This window comes from Molothrus aeneus, chromosome 5, assembly GCF_037042795.1.
Source record: "Molothrus aeneus isolate 106 chromosome 5, BPBGC_Maene_1.0, whole genome shotgun sequence".
Lineage (NCBI taxonomy): Eukaryota > Metazoa > Chordata > Aves > Passeriformes > Icteridae > Molothrus > Molothrus aeneus.
This window is the reverse complement of record NC_089650.1, coordinates 24,154,185-24,181,443: the sequence shown is the minus strand read 5'-3', so window position 1 is coordinate 24,181,443 and position 27,259 is coordinate 24,154,185. Positions and strand designations below refer to the sequence as shown.

Here is a 27,259-nt window from a genome sequence, read left to right as displayed (position 1 = left end):
CGGGGCACTGCGGGCCGGGTTCAGCCCGGGCGCCTGCGCAGGGTGGGAGGGCGGTGGTCGCGCGTGCGCGGCGGTTGGCGTGGCGCCTCCGCCAATCGCGGCGCGGGTCGTTGCGCGGCGGCCCCGCCCCCGGCGCGGTGAAGGACAAGGTGACGGCGCGGGGCCCGCGTTCAGCCTCTGCCGCAGCGGCTCCATCTTGCGAGGTGAGTCGGGGCGGCGCGGGCCGCCCGCCGCCGGGGACCGGGCTCAGCTCGGGGCGGCAGGGCCGCCTCGCGGCTGCTGGGCCGGGGCTCGGCGGCCGCGCCGTGGCGGGGTTTTCTGGTCCCACGTCGCTCTGGTCTTCTCGCCCCCCTCAGGTCGCCATGTTCTCGTCCATCGCGCCGCTCGCGCGGCACAACCCGTTCTACGCGCCGCACTTCCAGCTGGTGCAGGACGGCGTGAGAAAGCGCCCAGCGGAGCCCGCGGAGGCCTCCGCCACGCGGCGGAGCCTGGCGGCCGCGTCCGCCGACGAAGGTGAGAGGGGGACGGAGGGGCCGCGGCGGAGGCGAGGCCCGCGGGCGTGCGGGGCTGGCGGTGCCTGCGCTGACCCCGCCAACGCGGCCTGTGCCCGACAGGGCGGTGCAGGGGATGTCAGCGCCCAGCGGGGCTCGGCCGGGCCGGGAGGGGCCGGTGCCGGGCCTACGCGCCCGCTTGGAGGACGAGGAAGGGCACAGGCGGGGGAGGCGCTGGCAGTGCTTCCGCTCTCCCGGCGGTGTGTGCTGAGGAGCAGGAGGGATCCGGGTTTGCCGGGAAAGCACATTGGAAGCTTCTAGTGCGGAGTAATCACAGAAACTCCTGTAGATTTTGTCCTGGGGAGCAGAGAGCGCTTTTTCTGACTCTGCACGGCCTGCAGCCTCGGGCACCGAGGTTGTAGGCCTGTACTTCTTTCATCGGTGGAGAAGAGCAGTGACTGAAATCTGTGGATTCGAAAGACCATCTCTCCCATCCTTTTTCTCTTATTTTTTTCACCAGTTTATTCATAGCTGGGTACGTGAACATCTAGATACATTAGGCTTGCTTGCTGCTGTTAGTTTTTAGTTCTTTTTTTCTTTTTACTAGTTGTGGGATGTATGCCAGATAACTTGCTCTTTAAGATACAGGCATGCACTTAAGAGTTAAGTGTAAGTGCTTCCTGTATGTTTCCCAGTTAATTTGTCGACTTCTGAAGGTCAGACCTTGATGATACTTGCAGTACCACAAAATGGGTAAGGGTGGAAAGGACTACCATGAGTCATCGTCATCATCGTTACAGGTCCAGCTTCCCTGCTGAAGCAGGGTCATCTTGGAGCAGATTGCACAGGGCTGTGTCCAGATTCTTGAATATCTCCAGGGAGGGAGACTCCACAGCCCCTTCGGGCAACCTGTTTCAGTGTGTGGTCACTACAGTAAAGAAGTTCAGTTATTTTCAGATAAAACTTCCTGTGTGTTAGTGTCTGCCCATTGCTTCTTGTTCTGTCACCACTGAGAAGAGCCTGGATCCATCCTCTTGACACCCTCCCAAAAGTAGTTATAGACAATGATGAGGTCCACTTTCAGTCATCCTTTCTTGAGGCTGAACAGATCCAGCTCCTTCAACCTCTCTTCATATAAAGGAGGTGTTCCAGTCTCCTCATCATCTTTGTCGCCCTCCTCTGGACCTGCTCCAGGAGCTCCATGTCTGTCTTGTGCCGAGGGGCGCAGGACTGGGCACAGCACTCCCAAGTATAGCTTCACTAGGCTGAGTAAAGGGACAGGATCACCCTCGAGCTGCTGGCAGTGCTCTTCCCAGTGCATTACAGGATACCCTGGAGGAGCGGCCTTCTTGGCCACAGGGACACACACTGCTGGCTCATGGACAGCTTGGCTGCCCAGCAGGACCCCCAGCTCCTTCTCTGCAGAGCCATTTCCAGCAGGTTGGCCCCCAGCCTGTGCTGGTCCATGGGCCTGTGCCTCCACGGGTATAGGATCCTACATTTGCCTTCGTTGAACTTAATTCAGTTCTTTTCTGCACGCCTCTCCAACCTGTTGAGGTCCATCTGAAGTAGAGGTGGATATTAAAATTCTAATTCTTTTAAGCTGTCAGTAACTTAAAAGTGTCTCTCTGGTTTTACTTAAAAAACAAAAAAAAAATAGGAATTACTTTCAGCAAGCTGCCTCTTCTGAAGTACTGTGATTATTGAAGTATTTCAGTGGAGTTGCATGAACATTCATATGATATATGAAAGAGGTTAGTTTTACAAAGTCTTTGAGAAATTATTTGTGGCTTTCAGTGTAGTAATCCTGCTGCCAGCTAACTAAAGCCCTAAATCGCTCTTTGGTATGCTAAATATATTCAGTAGGTGCTCTTATTTCTTCAAAGCATTATGCTTAATCTTCATCCTGTTTGTTGGCAGTTGAGGTCAAAGGTGGCCAAAGTTTTTCAATCTTCATAATCTTTTCTGCTGAATTCATTATTTCATGTACCCAGCTGGTTCTCTGGCTTTTGTGTTGAGAACATAGCACGTTGTGGAAGATATCGGAACTTGCACAAGGTCACACAAAGTCAGTACAAATCACACGACCTTCTGAGATCAGCTCAGGGCATCAGCCACATCGGCGCTCAGAGACCAAGTATTTTATGACCCACTCATGGAATTTGTCCTTGTTACCGTGTCAGATTGGAAGCAGAGATATGAAATAGTTACAATGTAGCTGTCTCAACAGAGTAGATATATTTTTATGCCATATGTATAACTTGTGTACCATAAGGGTGTTTATCTTAAATCATTACCTGGGTATGTTAGAATGACTTTCCTGTCCTCTGTGCAGCATGTTCAGCTGTTTATTTAGAAATTTTTTAGAAAATTTGACTCTACTTCTGAAATAAAAATTCCAATATCATCTGTGGCTTTATTTTCCTAATAGTATTGTACCACTACAAACCTAGGCACCTCTAAAGAGCTCAAGCCTAATTGATACTGGCTTTCTTAATCACTGTACTTGAACACCAGGCTGACAGATCAGTCTGAATAGCACTGTAATCCAGCACATACATAAAACTCTTCTTTTCTCTGGCTACTATAAAGCTCTGTCCCTGTCATTTGAGGAGTATGACTTAAAATTACTGTGAGAAAGGCCATGTGAACAAGCAGTTCTGAGATCTGGCAGCATGTTAGCTGCTGCAGGGCTGTGGTGCTGTTGGCCAAAGACACAGCTAGACAGAGCTGGCCCAAACAGACCTAGAGTCTGTTCTCTGGTTATACCTGCCTGATCTGTGTGTGTTTAACCAGCCATGCTAGAAAGAACTGACTGTTTCTGCTAGCCAAGCTATTTTGGAGCTATGTGTAAGTCCCAGACCAGCATATTACAGTCTTTAGCAGTGTCTCAATTAAAAATAAGTTATTCTGATAACTGATTATTAGCTTTTAACTTAAGTTCACTATGGCATCTGTGAAACCTTATTTTTTGTTGTTCGGGCAATTTTTAAAAGTAAGGTAAAAAATATAAATACAAAATGTAATGCAAAATCTGGGACGTTTGTGGGAAGGAGTTCCTTTAAAAGTTATGTTAGCAAACTTATGAGCTGGATAGGCCTGCTAGTGTTATCTGCTGTTCTGCTGGTGCTGTTGAACATCATTGTCAGCTTCTGTTGATGTTCATAAAGGAATTCAGAACCAGAAAGAAGGCAAAGAAGCTCTACATAAGATAGGCTTTTGCTGTCTTTCAGTTTTCATTAGTGTTTCTTGGAGATACTTACTAAGTTGTAACACTTTAATGATTGTTCCATTATATTGAAGTGACACCAGTGAATTTAGTAGCAAAAGATTGTTTTTCTACTTTGAAGAATATTTTTTACATAGTGTATTATTTTCTGTATTCTTATTCAGTATATTGGATTTGCTTTTACATATTTTTTTAAATTTTGAGCATAGTAGCAGAACTGTGCTGCTACTTTCTGCTTATTTTTTACTGTTCATTGTAAATTTGAGTGTTTCTTGTTTGCACTCACTTCTAGCCTCTGTAGCTTCTTCAAAAATGAAAGAAGAAAATGGGCTCTTTCTTCCAGCTCCAGTAACTTTGTTGTATAGCAATATGTGAAAATTAATTATTCTAAGGTTGGATGGTTTTATACACAGTATATACACTGTATAGGACAGTGCATATGAAGTATCTCTTGAATAAATGTGATCTGAAAGATTCTTTAATGAACCTTGTGTATGAGCATTCAATAGGACGATAAATAGCAATCTGCAGTTTCATCAAGCTGTATACATGTGAGATTCTGTATTAGAAAGACAGTTTACAAAAAATCTATGTAAATAATCTGAGAAATACCTGAAAATATATCTGCATATGTCCAACACCAATATTGTAGCTTTTATAGTCTCTACTTAAATACAGAAGTTAAACTGTCATAGAATATTTAATGAGAGAAGCTTTGTCTTTTGAGTTCTAGAGGAATACTATTCTTATTTCCTGGATATAAGAAATTGTTGGGCATTGCAACTTTGAGTCATAATTTCTGCTAGTAACTTTTGGGATTAATTTCTGTGGTTTTAGTGTGCTCTGAGCCAAAACTTAAGTGTTTCTTCCTTTGCTTATTTAAAGGAACAAATTCAACTTGGAAGGCTTAGAATCAAATCTTTTCAGTCGAAAATGTTTTAATTTAAAGCAAAAGAATAATTTTTCATTATGACACTATATTAAAATAATCCAGCATGGGAGATTATTTCAGTTTAATACTTTAGAGAAAGTAGCATTTAGTTTTGTTTCTTTTCTGATCATTGTTACAATTTATGATTGATCATGTATATGTAATTTTTTCCAATTAACTAGAATACAGCTGTGCCTATGGCTCAAACAGATTCTTTGTCCTTTGTGGCCTTGGTGGGATTATTAGCTGTGGAACAACACATACAGCCCTGGTTCCTCTAGACCTGGTTAAATGCAGAATGCAGGTTTGTTCTGCATGTTGGTATGTGATGACAGAGCATGTTCGGTGTGGTATATTTAATTACTAATGAGATGGAGGCATAAACTATACCCTGGACATGGCTGTCCAACAGTGCATGGAGTTGATATAAAAGCATGGTGTGTCTTTATTTTTTGCTGCAGAATACAGTTGTGAATATGGCTCGCTCAAGTTTTATGCTCTCTGTGGCGTTGGTGGGGTCCTAAGTTGTGGCCTGACACACACTGGTGTCGTACCTCTGGATTTAGTGAAATGTCGTATGCAGGTTTGTATCAACTTCAACATTTCTTGAACTTCTGCTTTCTGTGTAGCCAGCATATTAAGAGTTGGCAGTAGGGATGCAATCTTTTGTGGATGAGAACAAGCAAGCAAACTTGAATTTATCAAATCTACTGCTGTAAGACTAGCAAAATACCACTTTGAAGAGAAGTAAAGGTATTATGGATAATCTGGATGCGTTATTTTTGACAGCATTTAAGGCACGTTTAACTGACTATATTTGCTAAAAGGCATCCACCACAATGTTACTCTGCTGGCTGGTTAGCTGTCCAGCATTATTCCAGTGCTTTTGGAGTAAGGAAATAGTATCTTTTGGATCTGTGTTTTTTAGCCTGGAGTGACATGCATGTGTAATTTGATTCATTAACACCATGGATATAAGTGCATGGCTTATGGATTGGATATTTTCTAATGATGTCACTTTGAACAGAGTGGCTGATACTTGATTTGATATCATGAAGGCCATTGATGTTTGCAACTGCTTTCCTTTAAGTGGTTTTTGATCAATCTGAAAGTTGCATTGCACTTGTGACACATTAAAATAATTTTGTGAACAGCCATGGATGAAAACATACTAATGGATTTATTCAGGCAAATCTGCAAGAATGCAAATTAAAGCACTCCTGTAAATTTCTGGAAATACAGTAGTTCATGATTTCCCTGTTGCATAGCTGATGATAAAAATGGCCATTTTGTTATTATAGAACTCCTGAAATTAGGAGGGAACTCTGAATTAGTCAGACCTCCTTGTCATGCTAGAAGTATGTGTGTGCTGTTCTTCAAAACCATGTTCTTTGGAATGGCCTTTATTTAATGTTTACCAGAGAGACTTTTTCACATTCTTGAGAGCATCTGAAATTCTGGTCTCAAACTAGGAAATCTGTAACACATCAGACATGCTCAGTGTGGGCTACCAGTTCTGGTTTAATATATGGTCAGGGTGGTGGTACTTCCCCTTCCCTCTCCAGCACTTAGAGGGAGCTTCAGGAGGGGGGTTCCATGTGGATTCCAGGTGTGATCTTGTAAAACCTGTCAGCATTTATCTCTTTACAGATCCAGTACAGAGCATGTTACTAATCCTTCCTAAGTTCTCCAGGAAGAAACCGTTTGCCAGCCCTCTCATGTCTTTTTAAGAAGAGGTCATCTTTGCCATGGTTTAACTGAAACCAGGACACCTGTTACACACCTCATAACTAAGCATGGTTCTGACTTGAACATAGTCCCATTTTACAGTGCCTGATTAAATATCCAATTTTCTAAAATGATGGCTCTTTCTAAAATATTTAGGTGAACTAGATCTCACGTATATTGTTCCTAGACTGCAAGACAGTATACCAGTCAGTGCAGGTTGGCATGCATGTTTCATAGCTCTTTCTGAAAGCTTTGATGGGCATCCAGTTTGATATCTTCCTTTTTATCCTTGGAGGAGCTGTAGGATGATGTCAAATATGAAAAGTAACAGTGGGATGTGACGTAATTACCTGTTGAAAAGTTCCTGCTAAATTACTTCCTTTCACCTGAAACAAAATTATTCAAGTCAGTCTGTGTTAAATTTCTGATAAATTAATAAAATCTCTCAAAATTTTATGGGCAGAAGACAATTGCTGTATAGCCTTTATTGCCAAGTCAGAGTACAAGTGTGGAAGTTTTTGATCACTCTTTGATCTGGTTTACTCCGTCTGTGTTACTCTGACTACATGGAGAGATCACACAGGAGAAACAACCTTCTCTGATTAGTAATCATGTGATCACTAGGTTTCTGGCAATGCTTGAGTGTACATAGGTAGAGTGTGTAAAGTAGATGAGATTGCTGACAGGACCCATTAAATTTTTTTAAAATCTGATCTATACATAGTTGAAGCACTGACAGTATTAGAACAGTGATTTCAGTAAGTTTTTTCATTACAGTTGCATTGTTAATTTGGAGAATTAAAGTGAAACAAAATTCAGTTTGGTGGTTTCTGAGTATTGAGGAAGAACATACTGGCTGTTAAAATAAGTCAGGGTTTGAGAGTAGCAAGTAACCATTAGTGTAACTTTGTGGTGCGTATTATAGGAATTAGAGGAAACCAGCTGTCTGAGGAATAGAAAAATTTAAAATTTTGGATGGGGGCGTGAGAAGGAAAATAGTAAGCTATATCAAACATTTAGCTCTCTGTTCTTTTTAGGTCGATCCACAAAAATACAAGAGCATCTTCAATGGATTTTCAGTGACAATCAAGGAAGATGGTGTTCGTGGCTTGGCTAAGGGATGGGCTCCAACTTTTATTGGCTATTCCATGCAAGGGCTTTGTAAATTTGGGTTTTATGAAGTTTTCAAAATCCTGTATGGCAACATGCTGGGAGAGGTAAGCCTTAAATGTTTTTTGTAAAGCTGTATGTCTGCAGCATAGTAGTATTAGTGATAAGGAGTAATCACAAAAGCATGACTCATTAATAAAAATGTGTGTTTCAATTCCTTTCAGGAAAATGCCTATTTGTGGCGTACTTCGCTATATTTAGCTGCATCTGCCAGTGCGGAGTTTTTTGCTGACATTGCTCTGGCTCCAATGGAAGCTGCTAAAGTTCGCATTCAGACACAGCCTGGATATGCAAACACTCTACGGCAGGCTTTACCCAAAATGTTTGCAGAAGAAGGCATCTGGGCGTAAGCATCCCTTCATTTTAATTGCAATTCTTGATTTTCAGTATGTTTTCTTAATGAAGAGCTGGTGCTGTAACTAGTTCTGGCCTTAGCTTGTAATACTTCTTGGTCTTTTGTATTTCAAGATAAGAACTTAACATACTTCAGGTGATTGTGCTGAACTGGCTGTTAATTCCACATGCTCCTTAGATCCATCTTTGTGAGTATCTTTGTGCTGAGTTCTGCTGGATAACTTCAGTTTCTAGCAGTTCCAGTCAGAGATACTCAGCAACTTTCTGGTTGTACAGTCAAAGATGCTTGAGTCATTGGCATGTGAGAGCAATATAACTGCATGTTAGCTTTCTGTTCTGATAGAAGTGGCTGTAGATGTACAGGTCATGTTTCACTATCAGGACTTGGCTGGTATGCAGACATTACCCTTACTGCACTGGTAGTATCAGTACTACATTGCTGCCGTGTATTGTAATCTGAAAAGGGACTAAAGCAACTGCTGTGCAGCCTGAGGATCAGGAAAATTTCAATTTGTGCTGCTGTTTGAAGGTAGTACTTAGGAATTTAAACAACTCTAATTTCTGTGGGATTGACAGCATTACAGGGTCAGTATATAGAAGTTGTATAGCAGCAATAAATAAGCTAATTCATTTCAGGTTAGAAATACACTTTCAATAATGAAGAAAATGAAACTGAGATTGTCTCTTCTCTGGTTAAGTTTCTATAAAGGTGTTGCTCCACTATGGATGAGACAGATTCCATACACAATGATGAAATTTGCCTGCTTTGAACGTACTGTTGAAGCTCTCTACAAGTACGTTGTTCCCAAGCCACGAAGTGAATGTACAAAAGGAGAACAGCTGGTAGTCACATTTGTTGCAGGCTATATTGGTAAGGAATCTTTGAGTTCTACACTTCATTAATGGATTACTGCAAATCTAGAGACCTGTTGCTTTTCAGAGTATTAACTGAAAAGTGACATTAGCAGATGTCACTAACATGGGAGAACTTCCCTGCAGCTTTGAAATGTGCAGGAGAAGTAACTATAAAATCGGTCTGTTAGGGGAAATTGGGTCTGTAATAGGAGACTTCTCTTAAGTGCTCCTATATGTTACCAGTATTGATGGCCAGATTTAAAAATTGCAGCCGATTTAAGTGAAAATTTGCATCTTTCTCAGTCTTGGGAATCTTTCAATGGAAGGGGGGGAATTTTCAATATCCAAAGATTCAGAAGTTTTTTTCTGGCTGTTTTTCTTCTGTTCAGAAGTTTCAGGTGGTTGTACTTAGTGTACACAGTAGTGGTACAGCTAAAACACCACAGAATTAATGTCAAATTATTCTTTCAGCTGGTGTGTTCTGTGCAATTGTTTCCCATCCTGCTGACTCTGTGGTGTCTGTGTTGAACAAAGAAAAAGGCAGCTCAGCTTCACAGGTTCTTATGAGGCTTGGATTCAAAGGTACGTTCTTTCTTTCATGCATTTTGGATCAAGTGTTTCTGGTGTTTAGGGGAGGAAGTATTTTTTTCATGCCATTTTATGCTGCTCACACTTATGGTTTGCTCTCCAGGTGTATGGAAAGGTCTGTTTGCTCGTATCATTATGATTGGTACCCTGACTGCACTACAGTGGTTCATCTACGATTCTGTCAAGGTTTATTTCAGACTTCCTCGCCCACCTCCACCTGAAATGCCAGAATCTCTGAAGAAGAAGCTTGGTCTAACTGAATAGACAACTCATGGACTGACTGCTGGCTGACCCAGTGATGAGTTTCATGAAACTTTTATATATTTGACTATGTAGAAAACAAACTATACAATGTCATTATTGGTTGTGCCCTCATCTCATGTGAGGGTTTAAATTCTACCACTGTCATTGCCTGAAATAAATGAGAAACGGAGTGCTTAGTGTCTGTTTACTACTGCATATGTAAGCTTCATTTCATAGTAGCAAATACCTCAAATACTCTCCTGGCTTCCCCCCTCCCACCCCAAAAAAGTTTTTTAAAAAATACCCTGTATCACACTTAAGAAACTAGAGAAATGTTACCCTTCCACTTAAAATTAGGTTTTCACTGTTTCCAGAGAAGTGCCAAGAACCTGTCCTTGCACTTGGAGCCCACTGATCATTTGCCTGTAATAAGCTGTTACTGTGGAACAGCTGAACTCCTGAATGGCTGAGATGAGACTGGAGTCTGATTGGGCATCCTAGTCATGATATCAGTGTTTCCCACAGAGATAAAAGGAACCTTATGCATACTAGAGCTGTTTCTGCCTTGGGATGGTCATCCCAACTTATGCTTACTTGACTAATTTCTGCTTCTGTTGGCTTTGAACCACACCAAAGAACTTGGCCCTTCTGATTGTCCTGTGGAATTAAACAGTAGTTGCTACCTCTTAACTAGAGAAAAGCTGATGTTAATAAAGATTTTCAAATATATTTGACTACTAATGGTGTACTTCAGCTTTACAATAAAATAAAAATGGCTTGTATTTTACTCTAGAGTTTGAAAAACTTGCCAGTTTTTCCCTACATTTGCTACAGCTGTAGTTTTTTATTTCAGTTATTTTTTTCTGAATTAGTATAATACTGAATTATGGTTGAACCATGTATTTCTGCAGCTCAAGGAGCCATGCCAGGCTTTTTGGACCTTGATGTGAAGAAATACATGCTCCTCAGCACACAAGAGGAGACAATTAAGGCAATGTTAAGGTATTTATTTTTGAATTTTTTTCTCAAGTCTTAGTGGAGGGAGATGGTGCTGCCTTCTGCATTTCACCTGTTCAATAACCCACAGTTGGTAATCACTACACCCTATCCAGTACTACTTTGCTCCCAAAGTAGAGCTGGAGCTGATGTGGTTTTTTTTGCAATTCTGTGGATAGACTGCCTTACAGCATGTGAGCTGTTTATACTGAACTTAGCTTGGCACTTATGTTACACTGCTTCTTCCTCTTGGCTCCTTCAGAGCCAAAAGGACAAATCAGGCAGGTGCCATTGGATATTCTAAATGTACTGACTGCTGCATCTTGCTGGAATCAGATGTGCCTGCTATTGTAGCGCTGAGCTTCTCACCCCCTGGGAAAATCCTCCAACACCCAAGATTTTGAATGATTATGCTAAACAGGAAAGCTGGGCCTTATTTTGAATTGTTGCCTTTCAGAATGCAGAGTAAAAGCTAGAACTACACCATTTCCCTGTCACCATGACAGTAATAAAGACACTCTTGGAGCAACTGGTATCTGCCTGCATTACACAGCAAAGTCAAATTTAGACCCTCAGTCTAAATAAAATACTTGTACAAGTACTTTGTTGTTGAATTAAAATTATCTAATGCTAAAAGTATGTAAATCTTGTTTCCACATCGTGAATGGGAAGCTCTGAAATTATTTAATGAGTCATTAAATACTTGTAAGAGCTTCCTTGGAGAAGAGCCCTTACTATGACTTGTATTAAGACTGTTGATGTTAAATCACATTTTTGAAGTTGTGTGTATGGTGCAGCTTGCTAGGAAAACTCACTTTCGTGTACTGAAAATCAGTTTCTTTAGAGGCATGTTTTTACTCAGTAGAATTTTCTTTCTTTGCTGAAAGTTCCTTCTAATCCTGGGGAAAGTGAAGAACTCAAATTTTAAGGCTGGCAGAAGACTGAGACAAGCTTGGCTCATGTAGTGAGGTAGTCTGTCAAGCAATCTAGTGCCGAGCTAAATTTCTCGAGACTCTTATTCTGTATGTGGAGCAAAATCGCACAATTTTTCTCTAGGATTGAGTCCATAATGCACAGTTGTTACAAATAGGTACAACAATAAGAGCACCTTAAGTCTGTTTTCTTATTGCTCACTGGTAGACCTGAAACTATCTTTTAAAAATGCTTAGATAATTATATCAAGGTAGACCTGAGATAAGACTACAAGGAGCAGCCTGCAGTTCCTCTTCTGTAACTGAGAAAGGGAAAATACACTTAGTGCTCCTTGCAGTGTTGTATTTCAGTGGAAAACCCAAGAGGGGGAGAGAATTGCCTTGCAGCTGCCAGCTTCATTGACATTCAGCCATAGGATTGTTCAGATGCTTGTTAGAAAAGGGTGTTGCTTAAAGGGTTGCCTGCTGGTATTTTAAATAAGCTTCAGTGGGAAAACCGTAGTATTAAAATACAATTTAAAAGGTCTTTGTGCATAATGCCTGGTACATTTTCTGAAGGTTGAGATAGAGCAATGGTGCTTTTGATGGATTTGCCCTTCCATTGCAAGTAAAGTCCTGTATCCAAAAGAGGTACCCCAGTTTAAACTTAGGTAACTCCAGACCCATCAATAAACCCCAAAGTGCTCTGTAAAACATGGATTATGTATATGCTGCTTGTGTATATTTTATGAAGGAGAAAACATACTTTCTTGCTGGTTTTGGAGCTGAGATGAGCTTTCTGGTTTAAAGCATACCATATATATAAATTTGGAGTAACAACTGCATTTGCACACCGTGTTTATATCAGGTTGTACTACAGATGAAATGTGCTGACGCTCACTGATACTTGCGGAAATGTCTGTTGCATATCATTTTAAAATGGGCTGTAATAATACAAATACTTGTAACTCATTTACATTTTTACATAGAAATTATGTAGTTCACAGTGAAAACAATAAACATCCTGCTTTTTTATAGCAAATATGAGTACCTTGGGTAGATGGGCTTAATAGCTGTGTGGCTTTGTTACAGAATACAATTTTTGTAACTCAGTGCTAGGGAGAAAGACACTGCTAGCAGAAAATTCTTGGCTAAGCAGATGTTCTGGTGTCTAAAAGTAGATTTTATTCTTTTGGGATTCATTTGCTCATGTAATTTTTCATCATTGATCATTTAATGCTGTTGCTGGCTTTTGTTGTTGTTTTTTTTCCTTTTAAATTGCTGACAAGTATACTAATTGGCCAGTTTTGTATCTGAAAGCTAAATTAAAAGCAAAGATGGCCTGAATGTCACTACATTTTGGGCTCAATGGGATGATCTGTTTTAAGTAGCATAGCTGTAATTTTCATTATTACCTGAATCACTCAATCATTTGATAAAATTGCAGAGTATCGCTGCATGACCCTAGAAATGAACGAAGGGGTTGTAGTTTCACTGAGCCGATACTCTCCCCAACTGACAGTACTATAACAAGGAGGCAAGTTACCTGCCTGCTTTAAATTTTTGAAAAAGACCTCACTCTCTGCTCACCTTTTCCACTGTCGAAGGAGCTCTCTGCCTCCCTGATGAGAGCAGTATAATTATAAAGCTACTATAAAACTTCCATTTTTTTAGTACAGTGGAGATGTGTGCCCGAAGGGCAAATAGAGATTTGTAATACCTGTGTGGATTATGGGAGAATTTCAGATCGCTCGCCTTACTCCTGAAGTCAGTACAGTGGTGTGACAACTTGAAATACAGATTATTCCAAAATACCTTTTTCAAGTAAACTTTACCTTTGTGACTTAAATTTTTTGCCTTGCTTGCAGCAAGAAAAATATCTGAGAGGATTATCCTGGGAAGTAAGGGTAGGAAGTCTGCACACATCTAAAGGGAAAGGGAAATGAAAGGTCCTGTAACATTTTTTGCATGCTTAACTTCCCTTGGAGACCACACACAGGACTGTACACTCAGCTTTTCACTGGGAGACGTGTTCTAGAATTTGGAGGTTGAAAGTGAAATTCACAGTTGTTTATCCTGGCTTGTTTTCTGGTTGCTGTCCCAAGGAGTAAGTACACTCTTTGCATGCAGACAGACCTCTGCTGTGTCAAGGCTGCTCAGATTAACTGTGCAGCTGGAATGTGTTTTTTTCCACATCACTTGTGTAGATGTTGCTCTACCGGTTCTCCAGTTCTGCCTCTCCAGATTCTTACTGGCTACTGACCACAAATGATGCATTCATAAAATTGAAAGCAAAGTGAATCAAGTGACTGTAGCCTGTGATGCCTTTAATCCACAATATATTTATTATGTAACCCTCAAACCCCTAAAGTGTATGTGCATGTGTACATACATTGCTTCAGGTATGATAGGCAATGCATACTTTACCATGGCTGTTCTTTAATTTTGCTGCCTGCTTCAAATGCCATTTGGTAATTTTCAGGAGCTCACTTAAGAACTGTGTGGAACAGCAAAGGGACAGGGGGTGGTAGAGTATCTGTGGACGCTCCTAGGAAAACCTGTCTTTTGACAGGTTTATTGCCATCTGTCAGGTGGCCTGGAAAGGGGTAGAAGAAAGGGGGAGATAGGAATGGACCTGTACCAAAAAGAGGAAAACTTTAAACAAAGTATTGGAGGTTGACTGTGGGCAAATGAAGCAAAGAAGGTACAGAAGACCAGCAACATGAAGCAGACCAAAATACATGGAATGCTGAATGAGGATGAAAATAGTGAGGGACAGGAATGCTTGTATCTTCCATACCATCATGAGTCTAGTAGTTGCTAGATGTTAAGGTATGGCAAACTGAAAAGTTATAAAGGCTTTACTATATACTTACACTTCTTGATATAATTTCATTTACAGGGATTTTCTGAGTTGCTGTATTGCTTCTAATTGATATTTATAGCCATTTTTATTCCTATTTAATGCATTTCTCTCCCCCACCTTCCTCTGCTAAAACCATTCCCACTATATTGTTACTGCCTACTTCATTTTCAAATGTCTCAAATCTGTTGTTCTGCAGCACCTAAATAGTCCCAGTAGTTCATAGCAGTAGCCTTCTGGGATATAAGCAGCTTCTCTTTGCTAATTCTGCTGCTCACTGTAGTATTTTACAGACTAAGAAATAATGAATGACTAACACTGTTCGGATTCCTGAGCAGACACTGTGACACTGGGATAAAGCCATCAGCAGCATTATTAGGTCTTTCAGAGCATTGTCCCTATAGAGCATTCTGTGTTTTAAAGACAGAATGGTGCTGCACAGTAATTTTGATTTAATCAATTAATCAGTAATTTTGATATAAAAGCCTTTTGTAAGGCTTTTATAATTGTAAAAGCCTTGCACAAAGCCTTATACAAATTATTCCATCTAAATGTGTGACAAACTTTCTGGAAGGCATCAGCAATATTTCTGAGCATTTCTTGCTTCGCTGCATTTACCTTGTAAAATATTATTTTAAAACGAAACTAGTTTACAAAAATCATAGAGTGAATAGAGACAAAGTACTACTGCTGTTGGACTACCTCTTATTTAGCTGGAAACCACAGTTCTATTCCTTCCTTTGCAGCAAGAAAGCAAAACTGGAATCTGTCATTCTTGGGTCCTGCTTTCTTCATGAAAGCAAACTCTAAAGCTAAGGACATAATTTTATACTTTTAACACTGTTTTATTTTACAAAACAAGCAATTTATTAAATATAGCATTTGTCATTCTTCAGAAAGATACATGCAAAGAGGTATGTTTTTTGTTCACATTATTATTTCTCCCTTGAAATAAGTATGATTTTTTCCTGTCCTTTCAAAGGAATAGGACAAATTTCAGGTTTAGGTGTGCTTCTAAACGAAGCCTTTAAATATTGTCTGTCTTCTCAGTACTACACATGATGGGAGTTAACAATTCTCAAACACTATTCTTTAGGCAGTGGCCTTTCAGTGATCAGTTAATGTCTGAAATCTTGGTTATTTCATCTTTCACATCCTTGATCTCGGTTTGAACTCTTGTTAGATTGGCCAATTTCTCATTCAGTAAAGCAATTTCCTTCTCCCGTTGTAAGACCTCCTCCACTAATCTTCCTATTCTCAGTGTTAGGTCATTTATTAAAGGCTCCAAGATGGCAAACTCCTTTTTAACTTTGTACATCTTAGGTTTTAAATCATTAGCAAATGTAACTGTCTTCAGAACTTTTGCTCTGTCACCTTCAAGATTCAAAAGTCTATTGGAATGCTTGTTAAAATCGCTCCGTAACTCAGACAGTGCTGTCTTAATTTGCTCTATTTTCCTTGCATTACTGGATGCCAGGCTTTGTATTTTCGTACTTCGGTCGATGCTACTGGTAAGGAGGTCACCTATGTTTTTTACTGTTGCCTTTTCACCTTTTTCCACTTTATCTTCTAGTGTTTGCAAAGAATCTGTCAGTGCAGTCATGTCTGAGACCAGGCCTGAAATGCGCCTTATGTCAGTTTTTACTGTCACAATCGTCAATGTTACATTTTTTGCTACAGAAGCTGTGTTCTGTTCAGCACTTGAAACTGCATGAAAAAGGCTTGTTAAATTCTTCTCCAGTTCTTCTTGTTTTTTAATTATGCTGCTAGACCATGTTTTCATTGTATAAATATCTTCCTGCAGATATTTAATGTGAGAAATTATTTGAAGATCTTCCAGCTGTTTCATTAAGTTCCAAGTCTTTTCACACTAGAGGGATACAAAAATATTTCTAGCTTAACAACTCAAAATTCAAGCTATACTTTAATGAAATATCTTACTATTCTGACATTCAAGTTGAGTGCAAACCCTGTTTCTAGGAAATCAATTTCTGTTACAACACAACTAGTTTTTTTTTTTTCTTGTCAGTATATTTAATAAATGTTAGTACTTCTTCTATTACAACAAAAAATTACAAGAAGGTGCCATATGACTTTCCAAGGTGACCTCTGAAAACACAAGTCATCAAATGGAATCTTTTTCCATACATTGGAATTTTTAAGTCTCCATAAAAGCTATTTTAGTGAAGGAAAACTCATGCTACTGCTGGATTTTTGTCTTGATTTGCTAGTTCACGCTTTTATATTTATTTTCTTATGATTGGTTCTTGGTTTTCAAATTTGAGAGGAGAAAAGGAAATCATCTAAGTGAAACTATCCAGTTCAATCCCCAATAAGTCAGGGTAGAACTTGGAGAGAAAAAAAAACACCAAACAGGCAAACTGAAACACATTCTATGAGGCTAGAATTAGTTTCATATAAATCCTCTTCTGGACATTAGTAGTAAAAATATCATCACAGAAACCAATATTTTTAACTCTTCAGTAGTGCCAGTCGTTCCTCAATAGCTCAGAACCGTTTTGCTCAAAAGCAAAAGACCAGAATTTAGGTTGTGGAAAGTTGTGCTTTTTTCCTACTTAATACCTCCAAGGATAAGGATTTCATGTTGAATCTCCTGCACATTCAGCTTTCAGTAGGGTTGAGGTTGATGAAAGATTAGGGATCACACCACTGTCACTTCCACCACCCTGCCTCAAAATGATACAAAGTAGAAACACTAGAACTGAAACACTGTGAAAAAAACCTGAAACTTGTGAAAAATATTTAAAAAGCATTTCTTTATATCGTAGTTTTTCCTAATAGGACAGGGAACACTAAAGTATTTACTCTGTACCCGTTCTGGAGGAACAGTTTATTTTGAATTAGATTATGCATCAGGACAGGGAAATTCACTACAATATATTTTTATTTTGAATATCACTGTGAAAATTCATACATAAGCAATAATTATATGAAACCAACACAGTTTTATAACATTGAGAAACACTGGTTTCATAGTCCCTTGAATGGACAGTGTTACTTGTTTAGTGAAGATTTCAGTGGAGTTCTAAAATTAATGTACAAACCCAGACTAATTTAAATTAGGTCTGATTAAGTCATAAATGTGTTCATACTGTTGTACTAAGCAATCTCCTTTCCAGAGAAGTACAAAATTATCAAGCCATTAAATCTGCAGACCATTTGTGTTGTCCCTGAGATCCAAATTTCAATGAACATCTATCAGGCCCACTAGGTAGTATTACATCATGTGTAAGTAGGTCTGTGGGTAAACTGCATATTCCTTGCTCCCAAGCACATAACTCCACTGATTTCATCAATTACTTTTGCAGCTCTTGGTTCAGCAAACTTTGGGAAACAATGTCAGTGACATTGTTAATTTTTTTTTCTTTTCAAAAGCAAAGCAATGTAAGATGTATCATGTAATGCCTAACAAAGAGCATCCTACAGAAGAAAACGTTAAAAGGTTAAAATTTGTTTCTAGAGCACCAAAATGCCCACCCCCCAAAAAATAAAACCAAACCAGGTGCTATGTAAATGCCAGCTTATAGAAACCAGAATACAAGGTTCTCAGCAGGTTTTCTCTAAGGGTGTTGTATCTGAGCTTCAGCTGTTAAAAATGTACTCAGTGCTTTCCTGCAGCACAAAACCATTATGGTGTACAACACTTCAAAAGCAAGGTACAGCTATCTCAGCTGAGAAATAAGTGATTAATTGTTCACTGTGTTACAAGTCTATGGAAAATAATACACAAAGTAACAACAAAAGAAACTAAGTAGTGAAAGCTAAATACAAACTAAAAATATGAACTTTTTCCCTTAAATCTAAATACTTGGCTTCAAATAATTTTTAATAAAAAAGATCTTTTAATAAATAAACTGAAAATAATCCTTAATTTAAGAAAATATTCCTTTCCTTTTTTAACAGAGTATTACTCTTTTGCTCTCTACCCTCTTTATCAACCTTTCAAGCTGTTCCAATGATCTTTAGATCAATGACAGTACATCAGCTAACCCTGACATAGATTTAAATCACATTATTTATAAAAAAGTGCTTTTTCATCAATGAAAAAAACCTAAGACCAAATTCAATTATCCTCATTCTGGTCATTTTCTAAGTGAAACCTTTCTAAAGTTACTTCTTCTGCTTTTGAAGATACTGCTATGTCAGGCCCTGTTTCTAGAACAGCTAGTTCAAGCTGCATTTTGATCAAGCTGCCATTGGACTGGAGGCCCTCAAGAGCCTTCTGCATGGCCACTGTATCAGAAACAGTTTTCAGCATGTCATTTTCCACAGCATACAGCTGTGTCTTCAAGTCCTCTATCTTTTTCTCCATACCAAGCAAGTCACTTGACAATCTAAGAATAGAGTGAATAGCATTTTCAATTGTTGGCAAATGGGTCTTGCACTCCTCAATTTTAGGTTCATAGTTTGCAAGTTTCTGATTCAGCTCTGTGTCCTTGGCTACCAGACTATTCTGTTCTTCTTCTAGCTTTTCAACTGACTTTGCATCCAAGTTCAACTTTTGTTCAACTCTAGAGAATTCATCATCTTCTTGCTTTTTTAGTGTTCTGATATTTCTGGCTGTACTATCCTCCAAATCTTTTACTCTTTCTGCAAGGGATTTAATTCTTTGGTCAACTTCATTGATTTTGGAAGTAACTTCTGTGTGTATGAACTTTGCTTCAGATTTTAAACCACTAGCATTTGTGTTCATTTCATCCAGGCTTCTTCTCCAGGAATTTGTAACATTTTGGAACTTCTCATTAATGCTCTGCATCTTTAGGGATAGAGTCTGTTCATTGTTCCGAATATCATTTATGGTGTTATGAAGAGAAGATATTTCCTGCCCAAACTCAGTCATCACAGAGATGGATGAGGCAGCTTCTTGCAGGATACTTTCAGAAGACTCAAGCTGCATTTACAACACAAAACAACGTCTGTGTCTACTTAACAAAAGTAAGAACAGAAAACCCTTTCCATTTATTAAGAGGTAATGAAGTCCCTTAAAAACCACTGTATTTGTTACAAAGCTCCTCCATGGTGATTTCCATGTTTCATCTTTAAAATATTGTTGATTAACCTAGCATGAAAAAGTCACAGAAAAAAAGCTATGTCTGTTGTTGAACTTCTATAGCATATATGCAATTTCCCATGTTTGGTTTCTTTTTGTGTCCAAAATACAGTAAATCTCATGCAACATTCTGCAATCTGAAGCATAGTATATAAATATCCAAATTACATCATGTATAAATGACATTATTCTGAGATCAGTGCTGAAACAAAATCACTGGCATGAGCCATGCCGTGCTACCATCCTTATTGTAAGGTATCAGGGATAATTCAGCAACCAACACAGCTTTTCTGCTTGGTAATGTCACACGTGGTAATGTCTTTTCTCAGTACTATTGTATTTTCTTATCACTTTATTATGTCTTCATATTATTAGAAGAGGTCTGCTACATAAAAATGCTGGTAAATTTTCTTCAAATCAATGTACATTAGAATTGCACACAAGAGAAGGCTGGTAAAATGAAACATGCATGTATGTCAGTTCTTAAAAATAGTTTAGTTTCTAAAAAATAATACTGAGGTACAACTACTGTATTCACATACTGGAACAATGACATGGATTGACATGCTTTGTCACATGAAATAGTCCCTAAATGCCTCTTCACGGCCAAGTAAAACACATTCTGAAAACTTGTTTTAAAACAGGCAGTTAAATTAACAAAATAATGATGAAGTAAGCAATGGCAAATATTCACCAAAGATCATCCAATTAAGATGTTAATTATTACCTTTTCAGAAATTAGGTTTACTTTACTTCCCACATCCATGATTTTTTCAGCTTCTTGATGTAAAAAATTATACTTTCTTTCCAGATCAGCAAATTGACCCGACTGCTGAAATAGAAACCTGCAAATTTCAAGTAAATAAACAGAAAACATAACTTCTTAATTAGTATATATTAAGTATTCCATGACTTGATTCACAGCAAATTGTTACTGGAGGGATTTGTGTTCACAAAATGTGCTAGATCAATACATGACCAAAAAACTCCAGTATCAAGACAGACCAATTTTTTTTTTTATCTTCTAAAAGAGGTATGACAGCAAGGAAGCATCCATAGATGTCTTTGCTTTTACACTGCATGCTAAGGTAACTAAGGCACTGATGCTGCTAAGAAACGTCTTTAACAAAGGTATTTGACCTTTACTTAAAGACTCCACCTGATGAATGGTTTATTACACAGTTGAGCAAATTATTTACAGAAAACTCTATTTCACTTCTGTCCATTTATTGCCTGTCAAATGAGCACTTCCTGTCAGCCTAAGTTGCTCTCCAGGTAGATGCAGTCTCCAAAGCAGATATTTAGAATTCATGAGCAAGGAACCTCAGGGTGATGTAATAGATGGAGCTTCTACATTAACTCACTGCACACCCATGTTTCCATGCTTGTCAATACTCCTACTCTTTCCTGGATCCTTCTGGCTCTAACAAGTTTCTGTAGACACTTAGCCCAAGCAGTCTGTTAATATGTAAATCATACAGCCCACAGAATACAAAAGAAAATACTAAAATCCTCTTTAGAGAGTTACCTACCAGCTCACCACCAGGCAAACAGCAAGGGAAATGATACTCAAACTTGTCTTTGAGTCCATCCAAAAGGAACTGTGATTATTGCTGGTCCTGGGACTTGCCAGCTTCCCATAATTACTGTGCCTCTCAGCCTTCTGTGAACCTTCACTGGTCTTGGATGAAGAAATACCTTTTTTCCTTGGCTTAACTTCAGACATTTTGTGGTTTTAAAAAGCAGAAGCAAAGGAGAGAGCTAGGAAAAAAAAACCCAGAAAGGACTAGTTTTTACTTCTTACATTTTAAATATCCTCAAACATAAGCTTTAAGTTCACAAATATATCTCCAAACATGTTTCTTTTGGTGCTCACGATGATTCCTAGTTATGTGAACTTTTGTAAAGTACCATAATACTTTCATTTGCTTTCCATATCACAGAGCACTGCTTTCATATTTTCTCCAACTGTGAACTCACTTTCCAAGCTTAAGCTAATTTCATGTTTCCAGAAATATTTCATCTGCTGTAGAATAAGCTATTTTAAATATGTATTTAAAATTACAAGGATTAAAAGTGTATTTCTGTAGCTGATGACTGTGACAATTTCATCAGCAATTTCACTGATGAACTTATGTTTTACCTGTAAATTTGAAAAAGAATTATTACCTACACCACACTAAAAGGGGAAAGTTAATTTTTCAACTTATAAAATAAAATTGCAAATCAAGCTTTAATTTAGTAGTTCTATTGTAATGATTTCATGTCATCTGTAAAATCACAAATGTTGGTTAACAAAAAGTCATGACAGAAAAATTCTGAAGATTCATGAAATCATGCCTCTAGAAAAAAGAAAAACTGTAACTTCCTCTTGATAAAATTAAGGTCAGAATAGATTGAGGTAATATGAATCTCTAGCTCATATTTTAATCATCCAAGTGAAGGACAGAGTGTAGTTTTTAAGCCTAAAATCTTCCACCATACTGCTCAAAATAGACTTGATCCTTGGCAGAGTTGCTTTAGCCTAATTTGAGACCAAACTATTGTGCTGGTTTTTTGGATCACTTTGCAGCACTGCTTAGTCACATATCAAAATATAAATATTTGGAGATACTTACATAGTCATGTACAGGGGTAAAAGACATTGTTTAAAATCTAATCTGTCATGCAGGTAGCTTAGAGCTGTTTGAGCCACAGTACTAGGAAGCACACTCTGAGCTTGAAGCATGGAGGAAAAAAAGTTTTTCATTTCCAAAAAATTCCACAAAAGAAAAACAAAACCCCAAAGAAAACCAAACAAAAAAGCCACCAAACCAGAAAAATTGTATTTTGAAGTTTTTAAAATATCTTTGGGTTCGAGAGCACATACCATGAAGTTAAAGTGGAGGAAAAAAAAGAGCTTTGAATGATAGTTAGGGAAAGAGTTTAACAGAGAAAAGCTCTGCTTTGAAAGGACGGCTGCAGCGCGCAGCCCGGTGCTGCACAGGGGCATGAGCCGCAGCTCCCCAGAGACCCTTCCGGACCGGTCTGCTCCCCCAGAATGACCGACCGCCCCCTCCAGAGTGACCCACATCCCCTCTGCTCCCCCCAAAGTGACCGACCGCCCCCTCCACTCCCCCAGAGTGACCGACCGCCCCCCTCCGCTCCCCCAGAGTGACCCACATCCCCTCTGCTCCCCCCAAAGTGACCGACCGCCCCCTCCGCTCCCCACAAAGTGACCGACCGCCCCCCTCCGCTCCCCCAGAGTGACCGACCGCCCCCTCCGCTCCCCACAAAGTGACCGACCGCCCTCTCCGCTCCCCACAAAGTGACCCACATCCCCTCCGTTCCCCCAAAGTGACCGACCGCCCCCTCCAGAGTGACCCACATCCCCTCCGTTCCCCCAAAGTGACCGACCGCCCCCTCCGCTCCTCCAGAGTGACCGACCGCTCCCCTCCGCTCCCCCAGAGTGACCCACATCCTCTCCGCTCCCCCACAGTGACCGACCGCCCCCTCCGCTCCCCCAGAGTGACCCACATCCCCTCTGCTCCCCCCAAAGTGACCGACTGCCCCCTCCGCTCCCCCAGAGTGACCCACATCCCCTCTGCTCCCCCAGAGTGACCCACATCCCCTCCGCTCCCCCAAAGTGACCCACATCCCCTCCGCTCCCCCAGAGTGACCCACATCCCCTCCGCTCCCCCAGAGTGACCCAACATCCCCTCTGCTCCCCCCAGAGTGACGGACTGCCCCCTCCGCTCCCCACAAAGTGATCCACATCCCCTCCGCTCCCCCCAAAGCGACCCACATCCCCTCCTGACCCACCTCCCCCCCAAGCCTGCTCTGCAGGACGCCCCCAGCCCCAGCAGTGCCTCCCATCTCCCCTCCCTGCGGCCGCTGTCCCATACCCGCCGCGCTGCTCCGGCCTCAGCTGCAGGGGCGGAGGCGGGCAGGGCCGCCCTGCCCCGCAGGCACCACGTTTACAGGCCCCGGGGCCCCTCCCCTGCCCGCGGCAGGCGCATCCCGCCCGGTGCGCCACGTCCAGGCCCGCCCGCCGCGGGCAGCGATCCCGGCACACACAGCCGGGGCTCGGCGATTCCGCGCCGGCGCGGGAGGCGGTGCGGGGCTTTGTTCGGTGGCGGCGGACGGCGAACGGACCGGGCCGGGCCGGGCCGGGCCGGCCTTTCCCCGCCCAGGCCCGGAAGGAGGAAGCACTGCCGGCGCCGCCTTCCCGGGAGCAGCGGCTGCGCCTCGGGGCTCGGCTCGGGGTCGGCGGCTGCCGGAGCTCCGCGCTGCCCGCCAGGTGAGCGGTGTACCGTAGGGACGGACCGGACCGCGAGGGTTCTGCCAGGGCAGGGCAGGGCAGGGGTCGGCGGGCGGGCGGTCGGTCTGAGCGCCTCGGTTTCTGTTTCGTTGGTGGCTGGCACCAGCGGCACGGTGTGAGTTAACTCTTTGTTTTGTATGTTTGTGGAGCGATTTGTTCTGTATTTGCCTCGCATGTGGCAGTGTTATTGTTATTATTATCCGGTTTTCGACCAGGGAGCTTTAGTGTCTCCTTTCCTTCGTGGTGCGGTGGGATAAAGGCTTTCTTAACTACGTAATTTTTAGTGAAAATAGAAAATTCTGTCAGCACAGCGGAAGAGGCACTCTATCACGGGCTTATCCAAAGGCAGCTGTTCTACATCTACCCAGCTCCTGAAGGAGAGAGTGCCGGAAAAGGCGAACGCTTCTGCAGGCACCTGCATGGGTGCTTTGTGGAGGAGTTTGGACTTGTTTATGGGGCTTTCCTGGCAGGAGGGTGATCGGAGAGGGCATTTCGATCAATTGGGACTCTCGGAGTCGCTGATCAGTTCTGGGAAACCTTCATGCCGTAGTCAATAGTTTTCACCTGTTTTCTTCAGACATTTGGTTTTTTATGATATGGAGGAAGAATGCGAGTTTGAAGTTGCGTGTCCAAATGCTGATAAAGGAAGGTATAGCGCACTTATTGGCAGTGTTGGGTGCTCCCTCTTCCATCATATGTCAGCATCCAAGTGTCCTTGTATGGAGTCTTGAGCTTGGAGACAACAATGCGTTTATCCCGTACGATGAGACCAGTCCTCTTTCTCGTCCTGTTGTCCCAACCATATGATCCAAGGACTTAAAAAAAAATTGAAAGATGTAGTCAGCAGGGAGAAGACCTTTCAATAGTGATATTTAGCAAGCTGCTAGTGTATAAGAAGCTTGTAGTCTTTGGTTTTGTAGTTCTGAAAGTGTTCATAATTATAAATTCATAGGAATGGGGAAAAGAACTTCTATTTTCAGAATTAGCTGTCCTTTGCTACTCTTTCTGATTTTAACACCAAAATTTATAAGCTGTTCTAAAACTTCTTTCCTCATGCTTGTAAGTTATGTTCCCATTCTGACTTGACTTCACCCCCTCTCCCCACTCTTTTTCACCTTGAAGAAATATGGATGTCAAGAGTAGAAACTATTTGCTTATGAATCGTCAAGCACTGGAAAATGACATCAAGACTTCTTATATTATGGATCGTATGATTTCTGATGAAGTGCTGACATTACAGGAAGAGGAGAGAGTGAAGCAACAGGTAGAATTCTCTCTCACTGCTATTTCTTTTCCTAGTTTACTCACATATTTTACCTATATTTTATCCTTTTTAAAAATAGTATTTTCTGACTATCTAATTCCTGGCTTTGTCAAATTCTAGCACGCATTATTTGTTGCTCTAAATAAGGTTAAGGGCTTGGTAAGTTAAAGGCTATTTCTATCACTATAAATAGTCTATAATTTACAGAGTGATAGATTAAATGATTTCTGAGGTTGCTTAGTTTTGTATAATACCTCTTCTATTTTTTTTTTCCTAGAATACACGGCAGGAGCGAGCAGCTATGCTAATAAACATTATTCTTACAAAAGATAATAATTCATATAGGTCCTTTTATAATGCACTGCTCCATGAAGGGTACAAAGATCTTGCTGCACTTCTTCAGGATGGCATCCCTGCCGTCTCGTCTGGTAACAGAAAGAGTTCAATGGATGGAATGACTTCCTACGGTCAGTGTAACTGCAGCAATCTCTGTGCTTGTGTGTGAACAAAAGCTGTCTTTTTATTCCTTAGAAAGTGACTATGTGTAATACCTGTTCCAATGAAAAAGGAGCAGTTGGTGCACTTGTTTGTTTTGGTAGTGTAGTAACTACGTCTGTTTCATCTACTTAATATGGCAGGAGAGTTACAATAGTTACAATTTTTATAGGTCATCTTGAAAGTGTTCATACTGAGTAATGCTTATTTTAAAAGGCAGGAGAACTGATGCTCTTACGGTTTTCACTTACAGCAAAAATGTTACAAGTTAGAGAAAGGAAGAATCTCATTTGTACCTATTAAAAGAAAAACTCGTAGTCTCCAAAATTCTGATATTTATCTAGAAGGTTAATCTGGAATCTCTCAACCTACACTTGATTATTGATTAGTTGATCTAATTATTAGCTTACTTAATTCTTTCCACCAGATCTTTTAGTTACCCTAAAAAAGTTCCATAACTTATACCTGAATTTTCATCAGGATCATCTTTGACTGACATGAAATAAATTTGTAGTTTCTAATGGGCAGAACCTTCTAACTGCATATGACTAACTGCCATATTTACTGGCACTCTGCATTTAATAAGTGTCAAAAGCATGTGGAATTCAAGGCTATCTTAGATAATCAAAGTTTATGAGTTATGTCACTCCATATGGCCACAAAGTGGGCAGATGAAGTGCACATTTCCCTTCCTGTTATGCTTTATCTCTTTCAAGTCATGCAATCTCAACTTAAATCAATGGAAGTCTTGCTTGGACCCCAGTGCTGTGCTGTGAACTGCCAAGGAAAGGCCCTACACAGCATCCTTTCTTTTCTGCTGCATCCACGGTGTGGTGACTTCTGGCTGAGAAAGTGATTTCTTTGTTGGGTATAGTGATGTTGAGCTCCTGTGTTTGCCACAGTTTCCATGGGAGATGTTAATTCTCTTTTCACTTCTAGGGATTAGTGTAACAAGCTTTCCTCATGCAGTTAGGTGGGGGGCTAGTTATATGCTAAGTAATTTATTTCGAAATAACAATATTTTTTTTAGTTTTTTTGGTATTTTGAGTCCAGCAGGTTTTAGGGCATTTTTATGGGACATGAGGTGGGGAGGGAGCCCACTAGGTATTTTGACTGAAGAGTTGTTTGGTTGGGTTTGAAGAGATATCACATTTAGAACTCATGTTTTATTTTGATGTTTCTTTTTCTTAACTTTAGTGAAGACCATTCTCTGCGAAGGGGGCGTACCACAGAGACCAGTTGTGTTTGTCACTCGACCAAAACTGGTAGATGCTATTAAAAAGAAACTGTACTGCTTGGGAAGCGACCCAGGTTGGGTCACAGTTTATGGAATGGCAGGCTGTGGGAAGACTGTTTTAACAGCAGAAGCTTTAAGGGATCCTCAGCTCTTGGAAGGTACTTTCAGAAAAATATCTGTATTTTTATAAATATCACTGTAGATCTACACATATTGGACATGTATGGTGCAATATCATATGTCACCTTGGAAGTGTTTTGGATTTCTAAATTTCTTAGGTGATTCTGAAATATTTGCTTGCAACATACAACTTTCATAACCATTTAGTGGTTTAGGACCACTAAGTATTCTCTTAATTTTCAGAAAAAGGTTTAGAATAGCTTTTCACCTTAGAATCTGCATTGGTTTATGAGAGTAGATGCATCCTTAATTAACTTGAAGTTGTTATTTCTGTTAGTGCAAAATAATATATCTAGTTGTATTCCTTTTGGGCATTGCTTGTAAGGTCTTCAGACTCCTCTCCTTGCTATGTG

At 40.6% G+C, this 27,259-nt stretch overlaps 3 protein-coding genes and 1 non-coding gene across 6 annotated transcripts in view; 3 read left to right on the top strand and 1 right to left on the bottom strand.

The window, feature by feature from the left end:
* Positions 1–102: 102 nt before the first annotated feature.
* SLC25A3 (solute carrier family 25 member 3) lies at positions 103–12,538 on the top strand. Its single transcript, XM_066549557.1, has 8 exons — positions 103–203; positions 357–513; positions 5,113–5,234; positions 7,417–7,596; positions 7,714–7,895; positions 8,602–8,774; positions 9,230–9,340; positions 9,450–12,538. Exons 2-8 carry the CDS (start codon positions 363–365, stop codon positions 9,608–9,610), a joined length of 1,080 nt encoding a protein of 359 aa, XP_066405654.1. The 5' UTR covers positions 103–203; positions 357–362; the 3' UTR covers positions 9,611–12,538.
* Positions 8,068–8,307, top strand: LOC136557392 (small nucleolar RNA SNORA53). The gene has a single exon (XR_010783765.1). It is a non-coding gene; the product is annotated as a small nucleolar RNA SNORA53 (small nucleolar RNA).
* A 2,642-nt stretch (positions 12,539–15,180) lies between the features above and the next one.
* On the bottom strand, positions 15,181–23,532 carry IKBIP (IKBKB interacting protein). 3 transcript variants are annotated; one of them, XM_066549554.1, is made up of 4 exons: positions 23,315–23,521; positions 20,963–21,191; positions 20,158–20,275; positions 15,181–16,229 (listed from the first exon to the last, which is right to left on the bottom strand). In XM_066549554.1, the coding sequence occupies exons 2-4, from the start codon at positions 21,154–21,156 to the stop codon at positions 15,474–15,476; spliced, it is 1,068 nt and encodes a 355-aa protein (XP_066405651.1). In that variant the 5' UTR covers positions 21,157–21,191; positions 23,315–23,521; the 3' UTR covers positions 15,181–15,473. The 3 variants fall into 3 exon arrangements, with proteins under 3 accessions (XP_066405651.1, XP_066405649.1, XP_066405650.1); XM_066549552.1 differs by lacking the exon at positions 15,181–16,229 and adding an exon at positions 17,196–19,271 and having other exon boundaries at positions 23,315–23,532; XM_066549553.1 differs by lacking the exons at positions 15,181–16,229; positions 23,315–23,521 and adding exons at positions 17,196–19,271; positions 22,049–22,473.
* A 1,324-nt stretch (positions 23,533–24,856) lies between these two features.
* Positions 24,857–27,259, top strand: part of APAF1 (apoptotic peptidase activating factor 1) — a 28,867-nt gene continuing 26,464 nt past the window's right edge. The window contains exons 1-3 of the mRNA XM_066549551.1: positions 24,857–24,994; positions 25,272–25,461; positions 26,687–26,884. Of these exons, the coding sequence (XP_066405648.1) occupies positions 24,857–24,994; positions 25,272–25,461; positions 26,687–26,884 (526 nt within the window). The remainder of the gene's footprint in view (positions 24,995–25,271; positions 25,462–26,686; positions 26,885–27,259) is intronic.

Coding starts and splice junctions, on each gene's coding strand:
- SLC25A3 (XM_066549557.1), top strand. CDS start 363: ATGTTCTCGTCCATCGCGCCGCTCGCGCGGCACAACCCGTTCTACGCG. Junction 7,597..7,713: donor ATGGCAACATGCTGGGAGAG/GTAAGCCTTAAA, acceptor AATTCCTTTCAG/GAAAATGCCTATTTGTGGCG. Junction 7,896..8,601: donor GCAGAAGAAGGCATCTGGGC/GTAAGCATCCCT, acceptor TCTCTGGTTAAG/TTTCTATAAAGGTGTTGCTC.
- IKBIP (XM_066549552.1), bottom strand. CDS start 21,156: ATGTCTGAAGTTAAGCCAAGGAAAAAAGGTATTTCTTCATCCAAGACC. Junction 20,276..20,962: donor GTTTGCCTGGTGGTGAGCTG/GTAGGTAACTCT, acceptor TGAAATTTGCAG/GTTTCTATTTCAGCAGTCGG. Junction 19,272..20,157: donor TAAACCTAATTTCTGAAAAG/GTAATAATTAAC, acceptor TTGTAAATGCAG/CTTGAGTCTTCTGAAAGTAT.